This window comes from Chiloscyllium punctatum, chromosome 23 (assembly GCF_047496795.1).
Source record: "Chiloscyllium punctatum isolate Juve2018m chromosome 23, sChiPun1.3, whole genome shotgun sequence".
In the NCBI taxonomy this organism is placed as follows: domain Eukaryota; kingdom Metazoa; phylum Chordata; class Chondrichthyes; order Orectolobiformes; family Hemiscylliidae; genus Chiloscyllium; species Chiloscyllium punctatum.
In genome coordinates this window covers 51,323,386-51,351,233 of record NC_092761.1, presented here as the reverse complement: position 1 = coordinate 51,351,233, position 27,848 = coordinate 51,323,386, and the positions used below count along the sequence as shown (strand labels likewise).

Sequence of the window (27,848 nt, the reverse complement as noted above, 5' to 3'; positions counted from 1 at the left end):
GGAAGGGTCCTATGCAACCTCTTTTCGCCCTGCTAGTAAAGTCAGATGCATTGTACCGCACAGTCTCAAGCTTCGTGAATGCTTCTGGAGCTTCATTCATTCAGAGTGAGTCATGAATATTTCAGTACTTAGGCCTTGTAAATGGTAGGTAGGCTTTGAAGAGTGAGAAATTATGTTACTTGCTGCAGAACAACCAGCCTTTGATTTACTCTTCCAGACACAATCTTTATATAGCTCGTCCAGTTCATTTCTGATAGCTATCATGTGCCGCCCTCCAATCTGAGGCTGTTTTCGTTGGAGAGAAGAAGGTTGAGAGAGGTGAATTAATCGAGATGTATAAAATAAGCAGAGGATTAGACAGGGTGGACAGTGAGAACCTTTTTCCTCGGATGGTGAAGGCTAAAATGAGGGGACATAGCTTTAAATTGAGGACTAATAGATTTAGGACAAATATTAGGGGTAGTTTCTTCTCAGAGAATATTAGGGGTGTGGAATGGCCTGTCTGCAACAGTAGAAGACTCGCTGATGTTAAGGGCATTTAAATGGGCACTGGACATTAAATAGGCATAATGTTCTATGTACAATGTAATCACCTGGTACTACTCCAGTGGACAGTAAGGATGCAAAACTATCACCAAAGGTGCAGTAATCTCTTCCCTCACTTCCTGTAGTAACCTAGTGTACATCCTGTCTGGCCCAGGGGACTTATCTATCCTCATGTTTTTCAAAATTTCCAGCACATCCTCCTTCTTAACATCAACCTGTTTGAGCCTATCAGCCTGTTTCAAGCTGTCCTCACAAAAACAAGGTCCCTCTCACTAGTGAATACTGGAGCAAAGTATTGGAACATAGAACAGTACAGCACAGTAAAGGCCCTTTTATCCTATTTTTAGATCAAACTAACCTACATACCCTGAATTTTACTATCATCCATGGACCTATCCAAGAGTCATTTAAACATCCCCAATGTATATTATCCAATGTATCAAACGTCCCCAATGTATATTATCCAATGTATCAAACGTCCCCAATGTATATTATCCAATGTATCAAACATCCTCAATGTATATTATCCAATGTATCAAACGTCCCCAATGTATATTATCCAATGTATCAAACGTCCCCAATGTATATTATCCACTGCTGGCAGTGCATTCCATGCACCTACCACTCTCTGTGTGAAGGGCAGAGACATCTCCCCTAATTCCTCCTCCAATCACCTTAAATTTATGCCCCCTCATGATAGCCTTGTCCATCCTGAGAAAAGATCTCTGGCTATCTATGGGTGGCACAGTGGCTCAGTGGTTAGCATTGCTGCCTCATAGTGCCGAGGACCCGGGTTTGATTCCAGCTTTGGGTGAATGTCAGTGTGGAGTTTGCACAATCTGCCTGTGTCTGGGCTTCCTCCAGGTGCTCCAGTCCAGTTAGATGGACTGGCCATGCTAAATTGCCCATAGTGTTTAGGGATGTGCAGGTTGGGTGCATTAGTCAAGTGAAATGTAACTGGATTAGAGTGGTGCTGGAAAATCACAGCAGTTCAGACAGCATCTGAGGAGCAAGTCATACAGTAGGAGAATGGCTCTGGGTGGATTGTTTGTTGGAGGGTGGGCTTGTGGTGTGGGGCCAAGTGGCCTGTTTCCACACTGTAGGGATTCTATGATTATACGATAGAACATGGAATATTACAGCGCAATACAGGCCCTTTGGCCCTCCATGTTGTACCGACCTGTGGAACTAATCCACAGCCCATCTAACCTACACTATTCCATTAAAATCCACATGCCTATCCAATGACGATTTAAATGCCCATAAAGTTGATAAGTCCACTACTGTTGCAGGCAGGGCTTTCCATGCCCCTACTACTCTCTGAGTAAAGAAACTACCTCTGACTCTGTCCTATAGCTATCACCCCTCAGTTTAAACCTGTGCTAGCCGTCACTATCCAAGAAAAAAGGCTCTCACTGTCTGCTCTATTTAACTTAGATTATCTTATATGTCTTAATTAAGTCACCTCTTAACTTTCTTCTCTCTAACAAAAGCAGCCTCAAGTCCCTCAGCCTTTCATCATCAGACCTTCTCTTCATGTCAGCCAACATCCTAGTAAATCTCCTTTGAACCCTTTCCAAAGCTTCCCCATCCTTCCTATAATACGGTGACCAGAACTGTACACAATACTCCAAGTGTGGCCGCACCAGAGTTTTGTACATCAACATGACCTCGTGGCTCCAGAAATCAATCTGTCTACCAATAAAAGCTAAAACACTGTAATGCTTCTTAACAACCCTATCAACCTGGGTGGCAACTTTCAGGGATCTAAGTACATGGACACCAAGATCTCTCTGCTCATCTACACTACCATTAGCCCAGTACTCTGTATTCCTGTTGCTCCTTACAAAGTGAATCACCTCACACTTTTCCACATTATACTCCATTTGCCACCTCTCAGCCCAGCTCTATGTCCCTCTGTAATCTGTAACGCCCTGCGGCACCGTGCACAATTCCAACGATCTTAATGTCATCTGCAAATTTACTACCCCATCCTTCAATGCCCTCATTCAGGTCATTTTAAAAAATTGCAAACAGACCCAAAACAGATCCTTATGTTATACCACTAGTAATTGATGAATATTTCCCATCAACTACCACCCTCTGTCTTCTTTCAGCTCACCAATTTCTGATCTAAACCGCTAAATCACCCTCAATCCCATGCCTCTGTATTTTATGCAATAGCCTACTGTGGGGAATGTTATGAAATGCCTTATTGAAGTCCACATATACTACATCAACCACTTTACCCTCATTCACCTGTTTGGTCACCTTCTCCAAGAACTCAATAAGGTTTGTGAAGCCTGATCAATCCTTTACAAAACCGTGTTGTTTATCCCTAATCAACTTATTCCTTTCTTGTTGATTATAAATCCTGTCTCTTATAACCTTTTCCAACACTTTACCCACAACAGAAGTGAGGTTCACTGGTCTATAATTACCAGGCTTGTCTCTACTCCCCTTCTTGAACAAGGGGACAACATTTGCTATTCTCCAGTCTTCTGGCACTATTCCTGTAGACAATGATGATATAAAGATCAAAGCCAAAGGCTCTGCAATCTCTTCCCTGGCTTCCTAGAGAATCCTAGGATAAATCCCACCTGGCCCAGGGGACTTATCTATTTTCACACTTTCCAGAATTGCTAACCCCTCTCCTTGTGAACCTCAATCCCATCTAATCGAGTAGTCTGTATCTCAGTATTCTCCTCAACAACATTGCCTTTTTCCAGTGTAAATACCGATGAAATATATTAATTTAGCTCCTCCTAATTCCTTGGACTCCATGCACTTCTCACAACTGTCCTTGACTGGCCCTAATCTTACTCTAATCATTCTTTTATTCCTGATATACCTATAGAAAGCTTTAGAGTTTTCATTGATCCTACCTGCCAAAGACTTCTCATGTCCCCTCCTGGCTCTTCTTAGCTCTCTCTTTAGGTCTTTTCTGGCTAAGTTGTAACTCTCAAGTGCTCTAACTAAGCCCTCACATCTCATCCTGACATAAGCCTTCTTCTTCCTCTTGACAAAAGATTCAACTTCCTTAGTAAACCACGGCTCCCTCACTCGACCACTTCCTCCCTGCCTGACAGGTAATACTTATCAAGGACACGCAGTAGCTGTTCCTTGAATAAGTTCCACATTTTAATTGTGCCCATCTCCTGCAGTTTCCTTCCCCATCCTTTGCATTCTAAATCTTGCCTAATCGCATCATAATTGCCATTCCCCAGTTATACCACTTTCCCTGTGGTATATACCTATTCCTTTCCATCACTAAAGTAAACATAACCAAAATGTGGTCACTATCACCAAAGTGCTCACCTACGTCCAAATCTAACATCTGGCCAGGTTCGTTACCCAGTACCAAATCCAATGTGGCCCCGCGCCTTGTTGGACTGTCTACATACTGTGTCAGGAAACCCTCCTGCACACATTGGACAAAAACGGACCCATCTATAGTACTCGAACTATAATATTTCCAGTCAATATTTAGAAAGTTAAAGACCCCCTGCTACTCTCACTTCTATCCAGAATCATTTTTGCAATCCTTTCCTCTACATCTCTGGAACTTTTCACAGGCCTATAGACAAATCTCAACAGAGAGACCTCTCCTTTCCTATTTCTAACCTCAGCCCACAGTACCTCAGTCGACAAGTCCTCAAACAATCTTTCTGCCACTGTAATACTGTCCTTGACTAACAATACCCCACCTCCCCTCTTTTACCATCTTCTCTGTTCTTACGGAAGCATCTAAATCCCGGAACCTGCAACAACCATTCCTGCCCCTGCTCTGTCCATGTCTCTGAAATGGCCACAACATCGAAATTCCAGGTACCAACCCAGACACACTTCACACCATCTCTCTGCGTGCCGTTGCCCTCTTGCAACATTGCAACATTGAAAGCATATTTATGACCTCACTACCTTCAAGCTTCTGGACACTAGAACTACAATTTAGTTCCCCATCCCATTGCTGCATTAATTTAAACCCTCTCAAATAGCATTAGTAACTGTCCCCCAGGATATTGTTACTTCTCTGGTTCAGGTGTAACCATCATGTTTGTAGAGGACCCCAAAATAAGCCCCAATTATCCAGGTATCCAAAACCCTCTCTTCCTGCACCATCCCTATAGCCCAATGTTCAACTCCTTTTTCTCCCTATTCCTCACCTTGCTAGCACGTGGCACAGGCAACAAACCAGAGATAACAACTCTGGTTGTTCTAGCTCCAGGCTTCCACCCTAGCTCCCCTCAAGGATCCTGAAGACACGATCCGAGACATCATAAACCCTGGCATGTGGGAGGCAACACACCAACTGTGTCTAATTCCCACAGAACCTCTTATCTGTCCCCATAACTATGTGGCCCAGTCACTAATGCTCTGCTCCTCTCTCCCCTTCCATTCTGAGCAATTCCATACTCCAGGACAGACTTTGTGCTGGAGACCTATATCCCACGGCTTACGCCTGGTAAGTCGTCACACTCAATAGTTTCCAAAACGGTATTCTTGCTATTGAGGGGAACAGCCACAGGAGATCCCTGCACTGCCTGTCGGTTCACTTTCCGTCCCCGGACTGTAACCCATCTGTCTTTTTCTTGCCCCTGAGGTGTGACTACCTCCCTGTACCTCCTCTCAGTCACCCCCTCGGCTTCTCGAATGATCCGAAGTTCATCCACCTGTAGCTCCAGTTCCCTAACGCAGTTTTCGAGGAGCTGGGGTTGGATGCATTCCCACAGATGCAGTCAGCAGGGACACTAGTGGTGACCCATACTTCCCTAACTTCCATTCCCAGCATTCTAAATTCCTAAAGAGACTATATAAAAATAAAGAATTTTTAAAAACTAGGTGCCTTCCCAATCTGGCGCACAGAACTGTTTTTTTCAGGTTTACAGGAGGAGGATGCGTGGGAGACACTACTTTGGTAGAATTTCAGGTAATCCAACCACCCAAATGTATGTATAAAACCCATATAAACCATATCCACTGCTCTATATCTATCAATGTGTTTTGTTACATCCTCAAAGAATTCAGTAAGGCTTGTGAGGCACAACCTGCTCCTCTCAAAGCCATGCTGACTCTAATCAAGCTATGCTTTTCCAAACAATCATAAATCTTGTCTCTCAGAATCCTCTCCGATAATTTGCCCACCATCAACGTAAGACTGGCTACTCTTCAATTCCCAGGGCTATCCCTATTCCCTTTCTTGAACAAAGGAATAACATTTGCCACCCTCCAATCATCTTGTACTACTTCAGTGGACAGTGAGGACCCAAAGAGCATCGCCAAGGTCTCAGTAATCTCTTCCCTCACTTCCCTTAGCAACCTTGGGCATAATGCCATCTGGTCCAGGGTACTTATCTATCCTCATGTTTTTCAAAATTTCTAGCACATTGTCCTTCTTGACATCAACCTGTTTCAGCAAATCAGCCTGTTCCAGGCTGTTCTCACAAACAACAAGCTTCCTCTCACAAGTGAATACTGAAGAAAGGTATTCATTAAGGACCTCCCCTACCTCCTCTGACTCCAGACACATGTTCCCTCCACTATTTTTGATTGGCCCTACCCTTACTCTCCGCAGCTACACTGGCACCACCCCCGATCTTTTCCTCCGCTACATCGATGACTATATTGGCGCTGCCTCGTGCTCCCACGAGGAGGTTGAACAGTTCAATAACTTTACCAACACCTTCCACCCCGACCTCAAATTCACCTGGACCGTCTCAGACTCCTCCCTCCCCTTCCTAGACCTTTCCATTTCTATCTCTGGCGACCGAATCAACACGGACATTTACTATAAACTGACCGACTCCCACAGCTACCTAGACTACACCTCCTCCCACCCTGCCCCCTGTAAAAACACCACCCCATATTCCCAATTCCTTCGTCTCCGCCACATCTGCTCCCATGAGGACTAGTTCCAAAACCGTACAACCTAGATGGCCTCCTTCTTCAAGGACTGCAATATCCCCCCAGACGTGGTCGATGATGCCCTCCACCGCATCTCTTCCACTTCCTGCTCCTCCGCCTTTGAGCCCCGCCCCTCCAACCGCCACCAGGACAGAACCCCACTGGTCCTCACCTACCACCGCACCAACCTCCATGTACAGCGTATCATCCACTGTCATTTCCGCCACCTCCAAACAGACCCCATCACCAGGGATATATTTCCCTTCCCTCCCCTATTAGCGTTCCAAAAAGACCACTCCCTCCATGACTCCCTCGTCAGGTCCACACCCCCCACCAACCCCACCTCCACTCCCGGCACCTTCCCCTACAACCGCAAGAAATGCAAAACTTGCGCCCACACCTCCCCCCTTACTTCCCTCCAAGGCTCCAAGGGATACTTCCATATCCGCCACAAATTCACCTGCACCTCCACACACATCATCTATTGCATCCACTGCACCCGATGTGGCCTCCTCTATATTGGGGAGACAGGCCGCCTACTTGTGGAACGTTTCAGCGAACACCTCTGGGACACCCGGACCAACCAACCCAACCACACCATAGCTCAACACTTCAACTCCCCCTCCCACTCCACCAAGGACATGCAGGTCCTTGGACTCCTCCATCGCCAGACCATAGCAAAACGATGGTTGGAGGAAGAGCGCCCCATCTTCCACCTGGGGACCCTCCAACCACAAGGGATGAACTCAGATTTCTCCAGTTTTCTCATTTCCCCTCCCCCCACCTTGTCTCAGTTAAAACCCTCGAACTCAGCACCGCCTTCCTAACCTGCAATCTTCTTCCTGACCTCTCCGTCCCCACCCCACTCCGGCCTATCACCCTCACCTTGACCTCCTTCCACCTATCGCATTTCCAACGCCCCTCCCCCAAGTCCCTCCTCCCTACCTTTTATCTTAGCTTGCTGGACACACTTTCCTCATTCCTGAAGAAGGGCTTATGCCCGAAACGTTGATTCTCCTGTTCCTTGGATGCTGCCTGACCTGCTGCCCTTTTCCAGCAACACATTTTCAGCCCTACCTTTACTCTGTCCATTTTCTTGTTCCTCACTTTAAGTGTAGAGCGCCTTGGGGTTTTCCTTAACCGTAGCTGCAAAGGCTTTCTCAGATTCACTTTCATCTCTCCTAAATCCATTCTTCAGTTCCTCCCTGGCTACCTGGTAACCCTCTAGAGCCCTGTCTAATCCTTGCCTCCTCAACTTTAAGTAAGATATGCAGGCTAGGTGAATTGGAAATGCTAAATTGCCCATAGTCTTCAGGGATGGTAGGTTAGGTGCATGGTTAGGGTAAATGTAGAGTTATAGAATAGGGGAATGGGTCTGGGTGGTTTGCTCTTCGGAGAGTTGGTGTAAATTATTGGGCCAAATTTTAAACTTTTTTTTACTCATTCACGGGGTGAGGGCATCGCTGGATAACCAGCATTTATTGCCCAAAGGGCAGTTAAGAATCAATCACATTGCTGTAGGTCTGGAGTCACATGTAGGCCAGACCAGGTAAGGACAGCAGTTTCCTTCCCTCAAGGGCACCAGTAAACCAGTTGTTTTTTTTTCCAACAATCAACAATGGATTCTTGATCATCACAGTCTCTTGATTCCAGATATTTATTGAATTCAAAATCCACCATCTGCCGTGGCAGGATTCGAACCTGGGTCCCCAGAACATTACCTAGGCCTCTGGGATAAGACTACTAGGCCATTGCCTCCCCATAATGGCCTGTTTCCGCACTGCAGCGATTCTATGACTAAGCTTCCTTCTTCTTCTTGACTAGATGTTTCACATCTCTTGTCATCCAAGTTTCCTTCACCCACACCATCCTTTCCTTGTCTCGGTGGGGCAAAACTATCTAGCACTCACAGCAAGTACTCCCTAAACAACCTAGACATTTCTGATGTGCATTTCCCTGAAAATATCTGATCCCAATTTATGCTCCAGAGATCCTAGAGCCTTTGTCGATGATCTTTTCATCCTCACTGTCCACTGGAATAGTACCAGTGATTGGAGGGTGGCAAATGTTATTCCCTTGTTCAAGAAAGGGTATAGGGATAATCCTGGGAATTACAAACAATCAGTCTTATCTTGATGATGGGCAAATTATTGGAGAGGGTTCTAAGAGTCAGAATTTATTACTATTTTGGAAAAGCATAGTTTGGTTAGAGATGGTCAGCATGACTTTGTGAGGGGGAGGCCATGCCTCTCAAACCTTATTGGACTCTTTGACAAAAGACATTGATGAAGGTAGAGCAGTGGATGTGGTGAATATGAATTTTAGCAAGGCGTTGACAAGGTGCCTCATGGTAGGCTCATTCAGAAAGTAAGAAGACAGGGAATACAGGGAAATTTGGCTGTCTGGATTCAGTATTGGCTGGCCCATAGAAGACAGAGGGTGGTGGTAGATGGAAAGTGTTCAACGTGGAGCTCGGTGACCAGTGGTATTCCACAGGGATCGGTTCTGGGACCTCTGCTCTGCTTTTTATAAATGACTTGGATGAGGAAATGGAAGGGTGGGTTAGTAAGTTTGCCAATGACATGGAGGTTGGTGGAGTTGTGGATAGTGTGGAGGGTTGTTGTTAGTTGAAATGGGACATTGACAGGACACAGAGCTGGACTAAAAAGTGGCAGATGGAGTTCAACGTGGAAAAGTGTGAAGTGATTCATTTTGGAAAGTCGAATTTGAATGCAAATGATAGGCTTAAAGGCAGGATTTTCAGCAGTGTGGAGGAACAGAGGGATCTTGGGGTCCATGTCCAAAGTTGCTATCCAAGTTGATAGGGTTGTTAAAAAGGTGTATGGTGGTTTGACTTGCATTAGTATGGAGACTGAGTTTAAGAGCTGCAAGGAGGTTATGCTGCAGTTGTATAGAGCCCTGGTTAGATCACACTTGGAATGTTGTGTTCAATTTTGGTCACCTCATTATAGGAAGGATATGGAAGCTTTAGAGAGGGCGCAAAGGAGATTTGCCAGGATGCTGCCTGGACTGGAGGGCATGTCTTATGAAGAAAGGTTGAGGGAGCTAGGACTACTCTCATTGGAGCGATGAAAGATGAGATGTGACTTGAATGATGATGAGAGGCATAGATAGAGTGGATAGCCAGAGACTTTTTTTCCCAGGGTGGAAATGGCTATCACGAGGGGGCATAATTTTAAGGTGATTGGAAGAAGGTTTTATGGGAGATGTCAGAGGTAGGTTCTTTACACAGAGAGTGGTGGGTGTGTGGAATGCACTGCCAGCAGTGGTAGTTGAGTCAGATACATTAGGGACATTTAAGTGACTCTTGGAGAGACTCATGGGTGGTAGTAAAATGTAGGTTAGTTTGATCTTAGAGTAGGATAAAAGGTTGGCACAATATTGAGGGCCAAAGTACCTGTACTGTGTTGTATTATTCTATGTTCTATCAGGATGCTAACAGTGAGGAATTCAAAGTTAAAAATCACACAACACCAGGTTATAATCCAACAGGTGATGGTAATGCAATTGAATGTCTTGAAACGTAAATAATGGTTAGATTCTTTCTTGTTGGAAACAGTTGTCAATCTGACATTTGCGTGCATGTCACCTGCCACTTATCAGCCCAAACCCATAATGTTCACCAAGCCTTGCTACATATGGCCACAGACATTTTTAATATCTGAGGAGTCACAATAGGTGCAGATCTTTGTGCAATCATCGGAGAACATCCCCAATTCCGACCTTATGATAGAGGGAAGGTCATTGAAGTAATTGAAGATGGCTCAGCACAGGACACTACTCTGAGGACCTTCTGCACAGGATGGACAATAAATATTGGTCTCATCAGCGCTGCCCACATGCCAAGAAGGAATGAAAATAAACTCTTGGCCAAGTGTTCCCAGAGGTATTGATATGGACACCTTCGCCCATTTAATTTACCAGCACCAGATCCAAAATTGTCTTCTTTGTAATTGGGCCAGGGACACTGGTTCTCATACTTTAATTACATAAGAATCGACAAGGATAATGAGAAAATACCCCAATATCACCACTTTCGTAGTTCTTTCATAATTCTGTGACTTCCTGCATAAAGTCATGGAGCATGGAAACAGATTCTTCAGTCCAACCAGTCCAAGTCGACTGTTATCTCAAACTCAACTAATCTCACCTGCCTTTATTTGGCCCATATCCCTCCAAACCTTTCTTATTCATGTACTTACCTAAATGTCTTTTTTTGATAGATTTTTTATTGAAGAAAAAGAAATTTTTTTATAACGTATTATTACAAACTTACAAAATAATACACACAAATACAAACATTAATATACAATTAGATATTAAATAAATAGTAGCCAAAACATAGCAAACAAAGAGAAAAGGTAAATAAAAAACACACTCAACTAACTACTAATCTAACCTATAACCAACCAGAACGTATAATAAACATTGTACTTGACCCGCATCCACCATTTCCTCTGGAAGTTCATTCCACAAGTGAACCACTCTCTATGTAAAAAAAACTGCCCCTCGTGTCCATTCTAAATCTTTCTCTTCTCATCTTAAAAATATGCCTTTAGTCTTGGAATCCCCCACCCTAGGGAAAAGACACCCACCAATCACCTTATCTATATCCTTCATTATTTTAGAAACCTCTATAAGTCACCTATCAACCTTCTATGTCTCAGTCTATCCTGCCTCTCCTTATAACTGAAACCTTCTTTTCCCAGAAATATCCTGGTAGATTTCCGGTTTCCTCCCACAATCCAGAAATGTGCAGGTTAGGTGAATTGGCCATGCTAAATTGCCCATAGTGTTAGGTGTGTTGGCAGGGGTAAATATATGTTAGGGGAATGGGCCTAGGTGGGTTACTCTTCGGAGGGTCAATGTGGACTTATTGGGCCGAAGGGCCTGTTTCCATACTGCAGGGAATCTAAAAAATCTAATAATAAAATGAAAAAATCTCTTCAGATCCCTCACCAGCTTATTAATATCCTTCCAGTAGCAGGGACACCAGAATTGGATGCAGTACTCCAGAAGAGGCCTCACTAACGTCCTGTATAACTTCAACATAATGTCCCAACTCCTATACTGAAAGGTCTTGAACAATGAAGGCAAACATGCTAAACCCCTTCTTACCCACCTAACCTATGTAAACTTCAAAGAATTAAGTACCTGAACTCCTGGGTCTCTACATCATTGCCCAAGGCTGTACTTTTAATTGTATAAGTTTTGCCTTTACTTGGTTTACCAAAATGCAATATCTCATATTTATCCAAATTAAACTCCATTTGTCGCTCTTCAGTTCATTGACCCAATTGATCAAGATCTTCTTCATTGACCACTATACTACCAATTTTAGTGTCATCTGCAAAATTACCCACTATACTTCCTACATTTCTCATACTTTATGTATTTATATTCTATATTCCTTATTTATATTTATTTCTATGTTTATATTTTATACTTTTTCTGTACTTTGCAGATTTTTAATCTCTCTTTGTCATTAAGATTGGTGGAGGAGCAGCTGGTGAAGGAGACTGTCAGAGAATGCAGCAGAACATAGATAGATTGGAGAGTTGGCCAGAAAAATGGCAGATGGAGTTTAATCCGGCCAAATGTGAGGGGATGCATTTGGAAGATCCAACTCAAGAGCAAACTATACAGTAAATAGAAAAGTCCTGGGGAAAATTGATGTACAGGGAGATCTGGGTGTTCAGATCCATTGTTCCCTGAAGGTGGCAATGCAGAATGTTCAAGACAGAGTGTTCAAGAAGGCATATGGCATGCTTTTCTTCATCAGATGGTATATTGAGTACAAGAGTACAGGTCATGTTAGAGTTGTATATGCGTTTGATTTAGCCATATTTGGAATACTGTGTACAGTTCTGGTGCCCACATGTTTAGAGAGAGTGCAGAGAATATTGTCTGGTATGGAGGGCGCTAGCTATGAAGAGAAGTTGAGTAGATTAGGATTATTTCCATTAGAAAGATGGAGTTTGAGGTCTACAAAACCATGAGAGGTATGGACAGGGTGGATAGCAAGAAACTTTTTCCCAGAGTGAGGGAACTCAATTACTAGGGGTCACAAGTTCTTTACACAGAGGGTGGTGGGTGCCTGGAACGCATTGCCAGTGGAGGTGGTAAAGGTGGGCATGATAGCATTACCTAAGATGTGTCTAGACAGATGCATGAATGGGTAGGGAGCAGAGGGATACAGGTCCTTAGAAAATAGGCGACAGGTTTAGATTGAAGATCTGGATCAGCGCAGGTTTGGAGGGCCGAAGGACCTGTTCCTGTAGTGTAACTTTCTTTGTTCTCTTTGTCTCACTGGAAACCCATTGGAATACCCAGTGTATAAGATGATGAGTGACACAGAGTGGATAGATGGAGTCTTTTTCCCAGGGTGAAAATGGCTATCTCAAGGGGACATAATTTGAAGGCGAGTAGAGGAAGATATGGGGAGATGTCAGAGGTAGACTCTTTACACAGAGAGTGGTGGGTGCATGGAATACACTGCCAGCGGTAGTGGTAGAGTCAGAGACATTCGTGACATTTAAGTGGCACTTGGATAGGCACATGGATGATAGTAAAATGTAGGTTAGTCTGAACTCAGAGTAGGATAAAAGGTCAGCACAACATCGAGGGCTGAAGGGCCTGTACTGTTTTATATTCTATTTTCTAATACCCAAGGAGCATCACCAGCCTTTTTTGTTATTCAACTCTAAAAATGGTTTCTGCCCCTACCTAGCAAAGGAATTGTTCTTTCTTTGTCTTTCCTAATTTGTACTGCTATCATATCTTCCTTCATTTCTTTTTCTTTTCTGAACATTTTATATTTTTGTATACTAATATTTTTAAGCCACACTTTCGTTATTGCCACTGTATCACATCTTTATCTGGCTATTTGTGTTTGTAGTTCACCGATCATGTTCATTTTGTGCATTTAGATTAGTGTATTGTAATTGTATATTTGCTCTTCCTAACATCTTTCTTAGTCTGTCCCTAAATGGAACAATTTACTATCTTGTACTGCCTAACATACCCACTATTGATGCATGTTTCTAGACTAGGAATTAAACAAATGTTGAACACGCACTAAACCCCACCACTCTGTGGCCGAACACTTTAACTGCCCCTCTGACTCTGCCAAGGACATGCAAGCCCTGGGCCTCCTCCACTGCCAAACTATAGCCACCCAATGCCTGAAGGAAGAAAGCCTTGGGAACCTCCAACCACACGGGATCAATGTAAATTTCACCAGTTCCAACCTTCCAACTCGGCACCGCCCTCTTGAACTGCCCTTCCTGCCCATCCACTCCACTCTCCTTTCAGACCTATCACCATCAGCCCCCACCTCCATCTACCTATCACATTCCCAGCCCCATTCCCCCTCCCATTTATCTCTCAGCCTCCTTGGGTCACCCCCTCATTCCTGATGAAGAGCTTATGCTCGCAACATCGATTCTCCTGCTCCTTGGATACTGCCTGACCGGCTGTGCTTTTCCAACACCACACTTGTCGACAAATGTTGAAACGCATATGATTATGGTGTTATTACATTCTGTGCTGAAGTCAGCTCAAGGTAATCAGTCTTGCAAGACATGTCAGCTGGAGGCATGATTTCTTCAGCCTGTACCAATGGCTAGACTTGCCATTTCCAATGTTGAGGAAGTCCGAAATGTTGTTCATGAGGAGGAAATCAAGGACAACTAAAACCAAGATATCTCTGGATGACTAATGAAAATGAATTTCATATTAAACAAAGAAAAGGGGCATATAATAAATGCCAATTTGATATGTTCAACAATTATGCAGAAAAGAAAGCAAATGAGTAAATGGAAAGCAAGAGAAAAGTTTAGCAGATAATGGAACACTACAGTCTTTAATCAGCCTATAAATAGCAAGCTGAAGTCAACAGAAAGGACCTATCAATTACGGACTGAAATGACAGCTTCTTGCAGAGGAAAAGGATATGGTTAAATAAGTACTTTGAGTGTGTTGTTATTAAAGAAGAGAATACTACCAAGGTTACAGTAAATAAGCAGGTAGAGAAACTACATTGGCTAAAAATAGATATAGTACTTAAAATGATCACAGTGTTCAAAGTAGAGAATGTTAACTTTGTCTATGAATCCAAATGGGATGCATCCAAGATTACTGAGGAGGATAGGAACTGCCTTGGTCTACCATACTTATTCAAGTTCCTTGGCTACAGGATTAGTGTCAGAATTAATCTGCACTTGGAGAAGCAGGGATCTATCAAAAACAGTGAGCATGGTTTTGTTTCAGGGACATTATAACTGACCAACCTGATTGAATTTTTAGAAGAGGTGACCAGGTGAGTAGATGAAGGCAATGCTTTTGATGTGGTCTACTTGTACTTCAGCAAGGCTTTGATAAGGTCCCGCATGGGAGACCAATAACAAAGGCAAGTGACTAATAACAAATTTAAGAGCCCATGGGAGCCAAGGAAATTTGGCAAATTAGATCCAGATTAAGCTGAGTAGGAGGAAGCAAGGGGAGATGATCAAGGCGGGGTGGGGGTTCGGCGGTTGTGACTGGAAGCCATCGTCTGCAGAGATTAGTGATGGGACCTTGCTGTTTGCATTACGTATAAATAGTTTAGACTTGAATGTAGGAGGGTTGACCAATAAGTTTGAAGTTGATGGGGTGGTAAATAATGATGAAGATATCCTTACATTACAGGAGGATATAGGCTGGTCGAATGGGTTTATCAGTGGCAAATAGAGTTCAATCTGGATAACTGTGAGGTGATGCTCTTGGGCAGGACAATCAAGGTAATGGATAGTAGGACCCTGGGAAGCACTGATGATAAGAGGAACCTTGGTGTTCATGTACGCTGGTACCTTAAGCTAGCAGGACAGGCAGATAAAGTGATTAAAAAGCACATATTTACTTAGCTGTATTAGTCAATGCAGAGTTTAAAAGCAGGGAGATTATGCTGCAACTGTATAAAACTCTGGTTAGACCACAGCAATTCTGGAATCTACATTATTGAAGGGATGGGATTGAACTAGAAAGGGTGCAAAAAAGATTTATTAGGAAGTTGCCTTAGCTGGACAGTTTTACTTAAGAAGAAAGATTGGATTGGATTGTTTTCCATGGAGCAGAGGAGACTGAGAAAGACATAATTGAAATGAATAAAGTCATGAGAGAACATAGACAGGAAGGAAATTCTTCCCTTGGTGGAGGGATCAATTACCAGGGACCATAGATTTAAGATAAAGGGCAAGAGGTTTCAAGGGTGATATGAAGAGAAAAGGTTTCATCCAGAGTTTGGTGAGAATCTGCAACTCCTTGCCTGTAAGAAACTCTCAACATTTAATAAGTATTTAGATGTGCACTTGCGATGCCAAGGCATACTATGGATCAAGTGCTGGAAAATTTGATTACAATAGTTTTAGGTTTCTTTTGACCATCTTGGATTCAATCGATTTTATTCTATGCTGTACACCTCAATGGGAGTTGTAAGTGTATTACTCCTGTTAATAGAACACTGCTGAAATAGAATTAGTTTTATTTTATTAGTTTTATTCAAATGAGTACAGTGAAAGTTATACAAGTTGTCGCTCACACCACCAAGCAAGGTACAAAGGTCCCTAGGTACAGTTTTTGTCAGTTACAGCTCTTAGAAAAATAGAGAAGTAAAAAAGTCCAGCTTTGCAGATTTCAGAAATACATTATAAAATGGAGAAAACAAGAAGTTCAAAACAATGGTCCTCCGACTGACTCCACGCTTGCACCTAACCTCCAATCTGCACTGGGCTAGATTAGATTAGATTACTTACAGTGTGGAAACAGGCCCTTCGGCCCAACAAGTCCACACCGCCCCGCCGAAGCGCAACCCACCTACATCAACATCTACATCTACCCATTACCTAACACTACGGACAATTTAGCATGGCCAATTCACCTGCCCTGCTCATCTTTGGACTGTGGGAGGAAACCGGAGCACCCGGAGGAAACCCACGCAGACACGGGGAGAATGTGCAAACTCCACACAGTCAGTCACCTGGGGCGGGAATTGAACCCAGGTCTCTGGCGCTGTGAGGCAACAGTGCTAACCACTGGGCTCTGACTCCATATTGCACCCAGCTTCACCTCAGGACTCACGAGGCTGGGAGATCGCTCTGGTATCACCTTGAGACCAGAAGTCCATGCTGAGGCCATGCCAGGCCGAGAGACCACCACATACCACCCGAAGACCGCCATGCTGGGCAGTTGGGAGATTGCCATACCAAACCGAGAGAATGCCATGCAAGGCTGACAGGACTCCATGCCGGGCCAAGAGGCCATCCTGCTGGCTAGGAGGATGCAATGCCAGGCCTGTGCTAAAGCTAGTAGTTGTGAGGCCGAGAGTTCTGAGGCAGCGAGGTCAGACACCGGGAGTTCCGAGGCCGCGAGGTTGGACCTCCTTGACCATCTTATTCACCTGCATGGCCATTTTCAGGGAACTATGGACTTGAACCCAAGATCCTTAGAAAATACGCTACAAGTTTAGGTAGAGAATCAGGAATGGTGCAGGCCTGTTCCTTTGTTTTTTTTTTGTTTATCCCTCTGTACATCAATGCTGTTCAGGATCCTGGTATTAACTTCTCCTTGATGTTTGATCTCCAAAAGTGCAGCAATGAAGGTGTTCAATGAAACAACAGAGCATTCGGATGTGGGTGGCGTGTATGATAGTGTTCATATGTACTTTGAAAAAGTGTTTCATAAAATGCTACATAAAATGTATTAGGATAATCATATGGGATTTAAAGAACAATAGCAGTGTCCCAATGAAATCAGCTCGGGCTTAAAGTGTAGTGATGAAGAATTCTTTTCAAGTGTCCAAGAGCGAATGGTGGTGCCTTCAAAGCTCAGTATAAGGACCACTGCTCTTTCTGACATGAATAAATGAACGTATTAATGGATTTCTGTGTCGGAGCAGAAAGAAAATATTTGCAGATGACATGAAGCTTGGAAATATTGTGAAAAGTGAGAATGATATTAACAGACACACCGAAGAGTCTGTGCTGTCTGACTCTATGACATAGGCTGGGGAAACAAGTTAGTAGAAATTAAGTATAGAGACATGTAAAATATTTATTTTATCAAGAGAAAAAGCAAGCAGAAATATAGGTACTTCAAATCATGAAAGGATTTTAATAGAGTGGACACAGAGATAACTTTTTCTCTTGCAGGAAAGAACACATTTTGGAAGTCATCAATAAAAGACAGTCACTAAGAAACCCAACAGGGAAGTCAGGACATACTTCTTTACTTAAAGAGTGCTGAGAATGAGGAACTCACTGCTGACACTGGTTAGATAATGTAAATGTGGCTAAGGAGAAACTCGGCAAAGATATAAGGGAGAAGAGAATGCTGGGTTATGATGACAGCTTTAGCTGAGAAAAAAATGGGAAGAGGTTGAAGTGAAGTATAAACACCAACATGGTCTGGTTGAGCTGAATGAAACATCTCTATATTGCCTATCCTGTATAATCCCATGCAAACTAAATGGCAGAATTTTCAACAGTTACGGAACAGAGAGAGACCAGTGGGTGCTGAATTGCCTCCTCCTACCTAAATGGTTTGTTTGCATTTGAGGAAGATGTTGGCTATGGCATCTGAGGATGCACGCTGTGGTGGAATCGGTAGAACTGAATGATATTTGGCGACTGGCAGTGATAGACGAAAGAAGGAAAGCGGAAAATGACAGGAGTGGAAACAAGAGAATGGACTCTAAATTGGGCTGTGGGAAATGCTGTTGGGTCAAGTAATTGAAATATTTCTGGTATTATACCAGGACTTCAAGAAGATGGATAACAGTACTGTTGATGTGAAAGATCTAAAATAAAAACACAAAATGCTGAAAATATTTAGTAGTACTTGGGCAGTTTTTTAATGGGGAGAAATAGAATTAATATTTTGGACTGATGATTCTTCAATAGATCCTTCATAGTGGCAATCCTGTTATTCATCTCCTGTACCACTTTCAATTATACCTGCTTTGTGCTGGTAGCAGTTTCTTTTTCACACTGATGGAAAACAAAATCTCTGAGCCCAACAGAACATCACTAAACTTGGGTGCAGCTTTGCTTTTACTGCATTGACATATCAATGACTTGTCACTCCTTTAATTATAATGTCAAAACATTATACATGCATTGTTTACATGCCAATCCAATTTTACATGATTGTGTTACATGCATATTTACATTTTTGTGTTTCTTTTGTGTTGAAAGAGCTCGAAGGGAGAAGTTCTTTGAGTTTCCACTTCTACAGCGTTACCTGGCTTGCAAGAGTCGCTCCTATTATTTTGTTTGCATGTACTACATGAGGCAGCTACTTATGTTGGTGTTCATTTCTGCTGCCTGCCTTTACCTCGTCTATTGCCATTTCCCAGCATTTTTCCAGGATGAGTTCAGTTGCTCCATCAAATCAGGACTCCTGGCCAATGATCCTGGCATCCCATCTGTGATTCAGTGTAAGCTGACTTCAGTGACTATATTCAAGATGATTAGTGTGGTTAATGGTGCTGTCTACCTTCTCTTAGTCCCCATGATTATTTACACCCTACTGCAGCTCTGTTACTGGGACAAACAATTTTTGGCTGTATATGAGATGCTTCCTGCATTTAACTTGGTTAGTAAGAAGATGCTGGGTTGTGCTCTGAATGACCTCAACATCATTCTCCATTTGCTGCGTGCAAACATCAATCAGCTGGAGTCATTTAATCGTCTGGCCATGGTGTGTGTTGTGAAGGATGTGAGTGCAGGGGGACATGGTTATACCCTGTTAGATATGATGACACTGCTTGTAGGATTGGAAAACTACACACGTGAAGGTGGCGGCTATACCACTGCAAGCACAGAAAATGGGGAAATTGGATTGCATCAGCGGGGATATTTGGGTTCTCAAGGAGAACAGTATCAGGGTAAGTGACAAGCAACAATATTACAATAAAGTGATCTCAAATTTCAAGCTAAATCCTAAATGCATAACACAGCAGCAATAAATCAGACAATGGCAACAGGAGTGTATTTTAATTAACTCGTGATGTGGGAGTTATTGGTAGACCAGTATTTTCTGCCCAATTCTAGAACATTTAAGTCAGGACAATGGTAAATTTCTCATCTACCTGCTGGCCTTAATAAGTAGAAACTTTCCCAAGTTGCTACAGTGTACCTTTGTCATGATACACACTGCTTCTACGGCATGCTGGTGGCACAGAGAGAGGATATTTAAACAAATATTTAAGCTTATGAACAACTTCCCTCTCCAAGGTGCCGCATGGTCATCATTCCAGCTGTCCTTTCAACATAGAAACAGAGAAAATAGGAACAGCAGTAAGTCATTCAGCCGTTTAAATCCACTCTGCCTTTCAATACGATTGTGGTTTAACATCCAACTCAGTAGGCTTATGCCTGAAACGTCGATTCTCCTACTCCTCGATTGCTGCTTGACCTGCTGTGCTTTTCCAGCACCACACTCTCGACTCTGATCTCTATCATCTGCAGTCCTCACTTTCTCCCATCCAACTCAGTGCCCTAATTCCATTTCCTCTTTGATCCCTGAGGCCCTAAGCACTATATGCAAACCCTTCTTGGAAACAACAATCTTTCTCTTCACTCTCACAAGTAGCAAATACATTGTGCCTACTGGATAGGATCAGCTTCTGCAGTTTCTCTAACCTGCGTTCCCCTTATTGTCACAGCAATCTCATTCTGATCCTGTTTCTCTACGAAATCTAAGACTTGAAGCAAACTTCCAACATACTCCTTCATGATGAAGTGTCTCCAACGTACACTTCAACTCAACGTTGCTGAACAGAATAATTCCAAAATGGAGTCATCTTAAGCAGAAATGTTCACTTACAACACTTCCCTGTCCCCAAACTGTTATTAGTTTTAAGGCTTTTTAATGACTGAAGCACCAATCATTAAAAGCAAATGAACAACAAATTGATCATTTACATTAATCAAAAACCCTAACCAATAAACTAAATAACTTACCTACTTGACTCTCAACACTAATGGCCAGATTTGAATTTTGCTCTCTGTTGTTTGCCACTCCACTCCAAATAATCTTTGCTATTGTCCACTGGCACACAGCATTCAAATTTGCCTGATCTCCCTGCATTGACGCTTGTTGTAACTTCCTCAGTATTGATGTAGATAGAAAGTTACCAAAACTGGTAATCTGAAATGGAAAAGGGAAGATTGTGAGAAAATACTGTTTTGCATGTCAGTTTCTCTTAAGTTAAAAGAAAACTTGCAACCTCAGCATTGGAGCTAATAAACATGCACTGGATTTTATTAGTGTTAACATGATTACATGATTAAGGTGTTTGCATTCTTACAGCATTCAACCAAATCTTAAGGGATTCCAAAATGCTTTACAACCAAGAGATATTTTTCAAGAACAGTGAGTTGTGTTTCACAGGCAAACACCGTAGTTAGTATGCACACAGCATAATATTCAAAACAAATGATCGGTTAACATGCACTGCATCCACCTGGACACCCCGCGCTGGCCTATTACCTGCCCTCGACCTCTTCATTTCCAACTGCCGCCGGGACATTAACCGCCTCAACCTGTCGTCCCCCCTCCCCCACTCCAACCTCTCACCCTCACAACGCGCAGCCCTCCAATCCCTCTGCTCCAATCCCAACCTCACCATCAAGCCAGCGGATAAAGGGGGCGCAGTGGTAGTCTGGCGCACTGACCTCTACACCGCTGAAGCAAAACGCCAACTCGAGGATGCCTCTTCCTACTGCTCCCTCGACCATGACCCCACCCCCCATCACCAAACCATCATCTCCCAAACCATACAGAACCTCATCACCTCAGGAGATCTCCCACCCACAGCTTCCAACCTCATAGTCCGGGAACCCCGCACTGCCCAGTTCTACCTCCTTCCCAAGATCCACAAGCCTGACCACCCTGGCCGACCCATTGTCTCAGCATGCTCCTGCCCCACTGAACCCATCTCTACCTACCTTGACACTGTCCTATCCCCCCTAGTCCAGGAACTCCCCACATACGTTCGAGACACCACCCACGCCCTCCACCTCCTCCAAGACTTCCGTTTCCCTGGCCCCCAACGCCTTATCTTCACCATGGATATCCAATCCCTCTACACCTCCATCCCCCATGACCAGGGCCTCCAAGCCCTCCGTTTTTTCCTCTCCAGACGTCCCCAACAGTACCCTTCCACTGACACTCTCATTCGTTTGGCTGAACTGGTCCTCACCCTTAACAATTTCTCCTTTGAATCCTCCCATTTCCTCCAGACCAAAGGCGTAGCCATGGGCACACGTATGGGCCCCAGCTATGCCTGTCTCTTTGTTGGCTATGTAGAACAGTTGATCTTCCATAATTACACCAGCACCACTCCCCACCTCTTCCTCCGCTACATTGATGACTGCATTGGCGCCACCTTGTGCTCCCGTGAGGAGGTTGAGCAATTCATCAACTTCACCAACACATTCCACCCTGACCTTAAATTTACCTGGACTATCTCTGACACCTTGCTCCCCTTCCTGGACCTCTCCATCTCCATTAGTGACGACCGACTTGACACTGACATTTTTTTACAAACCCACTGACTCCCATAGCTACCTGGATTACACCTCTTCCCACCCTATCTCTTGCAGAAATGCCATCCCGTATTCCCAATTTCTCAGCCTCCGCCGTATCTGCTCCCAGGAGGACCATTTCCACCATAGGACACACCAGATGGCCTCCTTCTTTACAGACCGCAATTTCTCTTCCCACGTGGTTAAAGATGCCCTCCAACGCATCTCGTCCACATCCCGCACCTCCGCCCTCAGACCCCACCCCTCCAACCGTAACAAGGACAGAACGCCCCTGGTGCTCACCTTCCACCCTACAAACCTTCGCATCAACCAAATCATCCGCCGACATTTCCGCCACCTCCAAAAAGAACCCACCACCAGGGATATATTTCCCTCCCCACCCCTTTCCGCCTTCCGCAAAGACTGTTCCCTCCGTGACTACCTGGTCAGGTCCACACACCCCTACGACCCACCCTCCCATTCTGGCACTTTCCCCTGCCACCGCAGGAACTGTAAAACCTGTGCCCACACCTCCTCCCTCACCTCTATCCAAGGCCCTAAAGGAGCCTTCCACATCCATCAAAGTTTCACCTGCACATCCACCAATATCATTTATTGTATCCGTTGCTCCCGATGTGGTCTCCTCTACATTGGGGAGACTGGGCGCCTCCTAGCAGAGAGCTTTAGGGAACATCTCCGAGACACCCGCACCAATCAACCAAACTGCCCCGTGGCCCAACATTTCAACTCCCCCTCCCACTCTGCCGAGGGCATGGAGGTCCTGGGCCTCCTTCACCACTGCTCCCTCACCACCAGACGCCTGGAGGAAGAACGCCTCATCTTCCCCCTCGGAACACTTCAACCCCAGGGCATCAATGTGGACTTCAACAGCTTCCTCATTTCCCCTTCCCCCACCTCATCCTAGTTTCAAACTTCCAGCTCAGTTACTGTCTCCTTGACTTGTCCGACCTGCCTATCTTCTTTTCCACCTATCCACTCCACCCTCTCCTCCTTGACCTATCACCTTCATCTCCTCCCCCACTCATCCATTGTACTCTATGCTACTCTCTCCCCACCCCCACCCTCCTCTAGCTTATCTCTCCATGCTTCAGGCTCACTGCCTTTATTCCTGATGAAGGGCTTTTGCCCGAAACGTCGATTTCGCTGCTCGTTGGATGCTGCCTGAACTGCTGTGCTCTTCCAGCACCACTAATCCAGTATATGGTTTTGATAGTAGTGATTGAGAGATTGATGTTCCCCAACTGATCAGATCATTACATGCTTCTCCTCCAACTCTGCTCCAGTTGGTATCTTTAATCCAACTCAGAGAGCAAACCTGGCCATTCTTTTAACAACTCATCAAAATTTCAGCTCTTCTAGCAATGCAGTATTTCCACCAAACTGCACAGCAATATCAATATTGATTACAGTTTCAAAGTCAACAAAGGTTTAAAATTCATAAAATCTTAAGTGTATTATTTATAAAATGTATATTCATATGCGATTTCTCTGATTATAATACAGGACGATTTCAAACAAGGGAGGCTACAGATTGGACTTGTGCAAATCCTCAAAGCTCCTCAAGTTGCTGATATCACAACAATGGCAACAACTCCAATAAATGGACTCTGCAGTTTCCCACATTTTGCCCTAAATGTATTTGTGATAAAATGTTAAAGCACATTCACTGAACATGTACTCAAAGGACTGTAACAAATTATTGTATTTCATACAGGTTAGGTGGCACATATTATTGTTTTCATAAAAAGTTTTATTTTATTCTGTTCTCTGTATCTGAAACTTTATGAATTGATGTGCATTACTGGTTATAGGGAATGCATTGTGTCTTGATCCTATGCTGTACTTATATGTCCAATCCCACAAGTTGGGGAGCGTATATTATCTGTATAATAAGATGATGTTTACATAATGTGAATATTTCCTGGAGCACGGGTAATGTATTCTCCAAGTCATATGAGTACCATGAATGATGTTAAATTATCTATACCATGGGATAGGCAACACACTATTTATATCATTGCAACGGCTGCATATAATATCTGCATTTTGCTCTAATGTATATTATCTTACAATAGGACAGACTATAAGATCAAAACATATAGAAGCCCATCGAATTTCCTCTGCTGTTTGATCATAACTGAGATTTCTCAACCTTATTTTCCTGCTTTCTCCCTAATTTCTTTACTAATTAAGAAACCGAGCTATCTCTGTCTAAATACACTTGGCCTCCACAGTCAGCCTTCTGTAGCAATGAGTTCCACAGATCAACCACCCTTCCACTGAAGTAATTTCTCCTCATCTCAGTTCTAAAGGGTCGTCCTTCACTCTCAGGCTGTGTTCTTGAATCCTAGTGGAAACATCTTCTTCAAGTCTATTCCATTCAGGCTTCTCAGTATTCTGTAAGTTTCAATGAGATCCCCCTCGTCCTTCTAAACTCCATTGAGTACAGACCCAGAGTCCTCAATGGTCCTCATATGAACCCTTATTCCCAAGATCATTCTTGTAAACTTCCACTGGACCCCCTCCAACACCAGCACACCATTCCTTAGATATAAGATCCAAAACTGCTCACTATATTCCAAATTTGGTCTGACCAGAGCCTTGTACAACCTCAGCAGTATCTCTGCTCTTTGTATTCTAGCCCTTCTGAAATCAATGCAAACATTGCATTTGGCTTCTTAACTGCCAGGGTGTTGATAATGCCAGTACCAATTGCAGGATATACACATATATGACCTGGGAGTTACAGATTTCAGTTACCTCAGTTTGATAGAAACTAACACAATTCAGGAAGACACCAGTGTGCAGTTCTATCCTCGTACTGGTTGAGATAGACCTCGCCCTAGTTCTTTATCCTGCCCTGAACAGCATAAGTGATAGTTTGGCATTCCCTGAATATTGCTGAAAGTAAGTGAAAATTGTCAAAATTTTTCTGTCTTGTATTCATCAGGACATGGACTAATGCAAAGGGAACACAAACCTTTATACTGTGAGAGTGAAGTGCTAATTGATTAGTAAGTGGCCACTGACCGGTAGAGGGGTTGCCATGGAGAATGTACCAGCTAATGATGGCTGACAGGTAACTTCCAAGATGTGTTTAAATTCTAAACCACAGATTCTGTTTTGTCAATGCATTACCTCTGAGAAATGAATCAGAGAATGGCTATCACCAATTTGTTGAACTGAAGCTGGTGCATTGCATGTGTTTATCTACAAAGAACAGGGTTTGAAGTCCAGTTTTGAGGAAGGGTCACTCGAATCAAATCATTAACTGATTTTTCTCCACAGATGCTGCTGGACCGGCTGAGCTTTTCTAGAAATTTCTGTTTTTGTTTTTGATTTACAGCATCCACAGTTCTTTTAGTTTTTATTTAGGATTTTAAGTACCACCTCGTCCAGGGGGTGTAATAATATCGCTCAACAGCCTGATTCAAAGGACAACAAACAAAGGAACATACCTAGCTTCTGGTACTAGCAAGTGCACAATATTCACAACCTGACTGCCAATCCTAAATTGGCAGTCAGTGTAATTTTTCACACGCAGGATTATATAACAAATGCTGTCCATTTACAGAACTATATCTGTTGGACTCTGTTTTTAATGCTGTATGTGCGAGCTGGTTAAGCATAGCACCCTATTTATTGTGACAAGTCACAGAGAAATATAATTGGATTTGATTTGTCAATCACTGGGAATACAGACCTAGCATCAAATCAGCATTGAAAATCATATACCACGTTACTCAGTCTGATAGGCAGAATATCTCTGGCTTGATGGTGTAGCACCCTCCTATTGGCAGACACCTCTTGTATTGCTGCTGCTGTGCTGTTCACATGTTGTTCAACACTGGTACCACACTGGGCATTTTATGGACCAAAATGATGTCTGTTCATGAGTTTGCATGGCATATAGCAAAATATGATCCGTTCAGTGCAGCCATCAGCTCCCAGGATGGCTTTGATATTTCAACATCAATCCTGCAAACTAATGGTTCAAACACTATTTATGATGATGTTTATATAACTAATCTTATACTGCACAGAACTGCAGGAACCCTAATGTGTTCAGTGATCGATGAAGGTAGGTTTAGAGTAAATAGAATTAGACAGCATGCTGCTGATTTTTGAACTAGAACATTAAGAAAAGGAAGTTAATTTTGACTGTTTTATTATAAATGAAACCGTGAACACAAGATGAAGCCTATTTGCACATGCGAGGAGATACTTACGAAAGTTCTGCAAATGCTGAAAATTTGAAACGATTAACAGAAAATGCTGGAAAAACTCAGGTCTGGCAGCATCTGTGTAGAGAAGAACTCAGTTAACGTTGAGTCCTACATAGATCTTTTTTGGAAGAAATGTTAATTCTGTGTTCCTCTCTTGACAGTTGTTAGACCTGCTCAGATTCTCCAGCACTTTTTTTTAAATTAAAGAAATTCTTACATACAACTAAAGATTTAAATACAGAAATGTATCATTTACTGGGAATTTGCAAGGGGTCGAAAATTAGGTGCCACTAGGAAGGCAGTTGCATAGTGGAAATGTCGCTGGGCTAGTAATCCAAAGATCCAGGGATATGGATCCCACAATGGTAGGTGGTGAAATTTGAATTCAAAATATTTAAATTTCAAGTTTGATGGTGACCTTGACCACTATCAGTTGTCATAAAATCCATCTGATTCACTAATGCGCTTCACAAAATATGTTGCCCTTAACGTATCTGGCCTTTTCCCCAGGGCAGGATTGATGGGTACGAGGGGTCATAGTTTTTTAAGATATTAGGAGAAAGGTATAGAGGGAATGTCAGAGGAAGGTTCTTTACGCAGAGAGTTGTGAATGCATGGAATGTGTTGCCAGTGGTGGTGGTGGAAGCAGAGTCATTAGGGACAGCTAAGCGACCGCTGGACATGCACATGGACAGCAATGAATTGAGGGATGCGTAGGTTAAGTAATTTTATTTTACATTAGGATTACTCCTCGGCACAACATCGTGGGCTAAAGGGCCTGTTTTGTGCTGTACTTTGTTATGTTCTATGTAAATGTGACTCAGGACACGTTATAATGTTATCGATTCATTATACTCAGCAAATCATTCAGTTCAAGAGGTTTGGGCAATAAATGTTGGCCTGGCGAGCTACATATCATCCCATCGCATGGAATTCAACAAACAGCTGGCTCAAGAGTGGAAATCCCACAGCAACAGCATCCATAGCTTCAAATGAGTATTGATTCACACAATGGTTCCAAGTCCAAACGACGATGTCAAAGACCTGTATCCTAGAGTAGTCTATGGGGAGATAGCAGCTATAATTGGCCTTACTGTAAATAGGGCTCAGCTGATTAATTGATGCTGAAATAGGGTGCTGTTAGGTCACCCCTGGGATAATGGGTACCTGACCAGAATATTTCTAGCTGAAAATTGCATAAAATCAAATGTGGACCTATGACCATCATGTTTGGTGCAAGACATGCCCAGTTTACCTCAGATTACCCTGACAGGTTAAGGATTTTGAGCAACAGGTAAACAGCTGTTTCATGTAAATGCTATGCAGTACCAACACATGATGTTAACCATTAGCAGGACACAGCTGTCAAGTACAAAAGATATTCTCCATCTCATACGAATGAATAATTTTTTAAAAATCATTCATGAGATGTGACATTGCTGCCTGGGCCATCATTTATTGCTCATCCCTAACTGCACTTGAGAAGGTGGTGCTGAGCTGTCTTCTTGAACAGCTACAGGCCAATTAGTGTAGGTGCACCCACAATACTGTTAGGAAGCTAATT

The 27,848-nt window shown here is 43.3% G+C and overlaps 1 protein-coding gene across 1 annotated transcript in view; it reads left to right on the top strand.

The window, feature by feature from the left end:
• The window catches only part of LOC140493980 (pannexin-3-like), a 79,293-nt gene extending 55,664 nt beyond the window's left edge, over positions 1 to 23,629 (top strand). The window contains exons 4-5 of the mRNA XM_072592917.1: positions 18,702 to 19,393; positions 23,562 to 23,629. Of these exons, the coding sequence (XP_072449018.1) occupies positions 18,702 to 19,393; positions 23,562 to 23,629 (760 nt within the window). The remainder of the gene's footprint in view (positions 1 to 18,701; positions 19,394 to 23,561) is intronic.
• Positions 23,630 to 27,848: the final 4,219 nt, after the last annotated feature.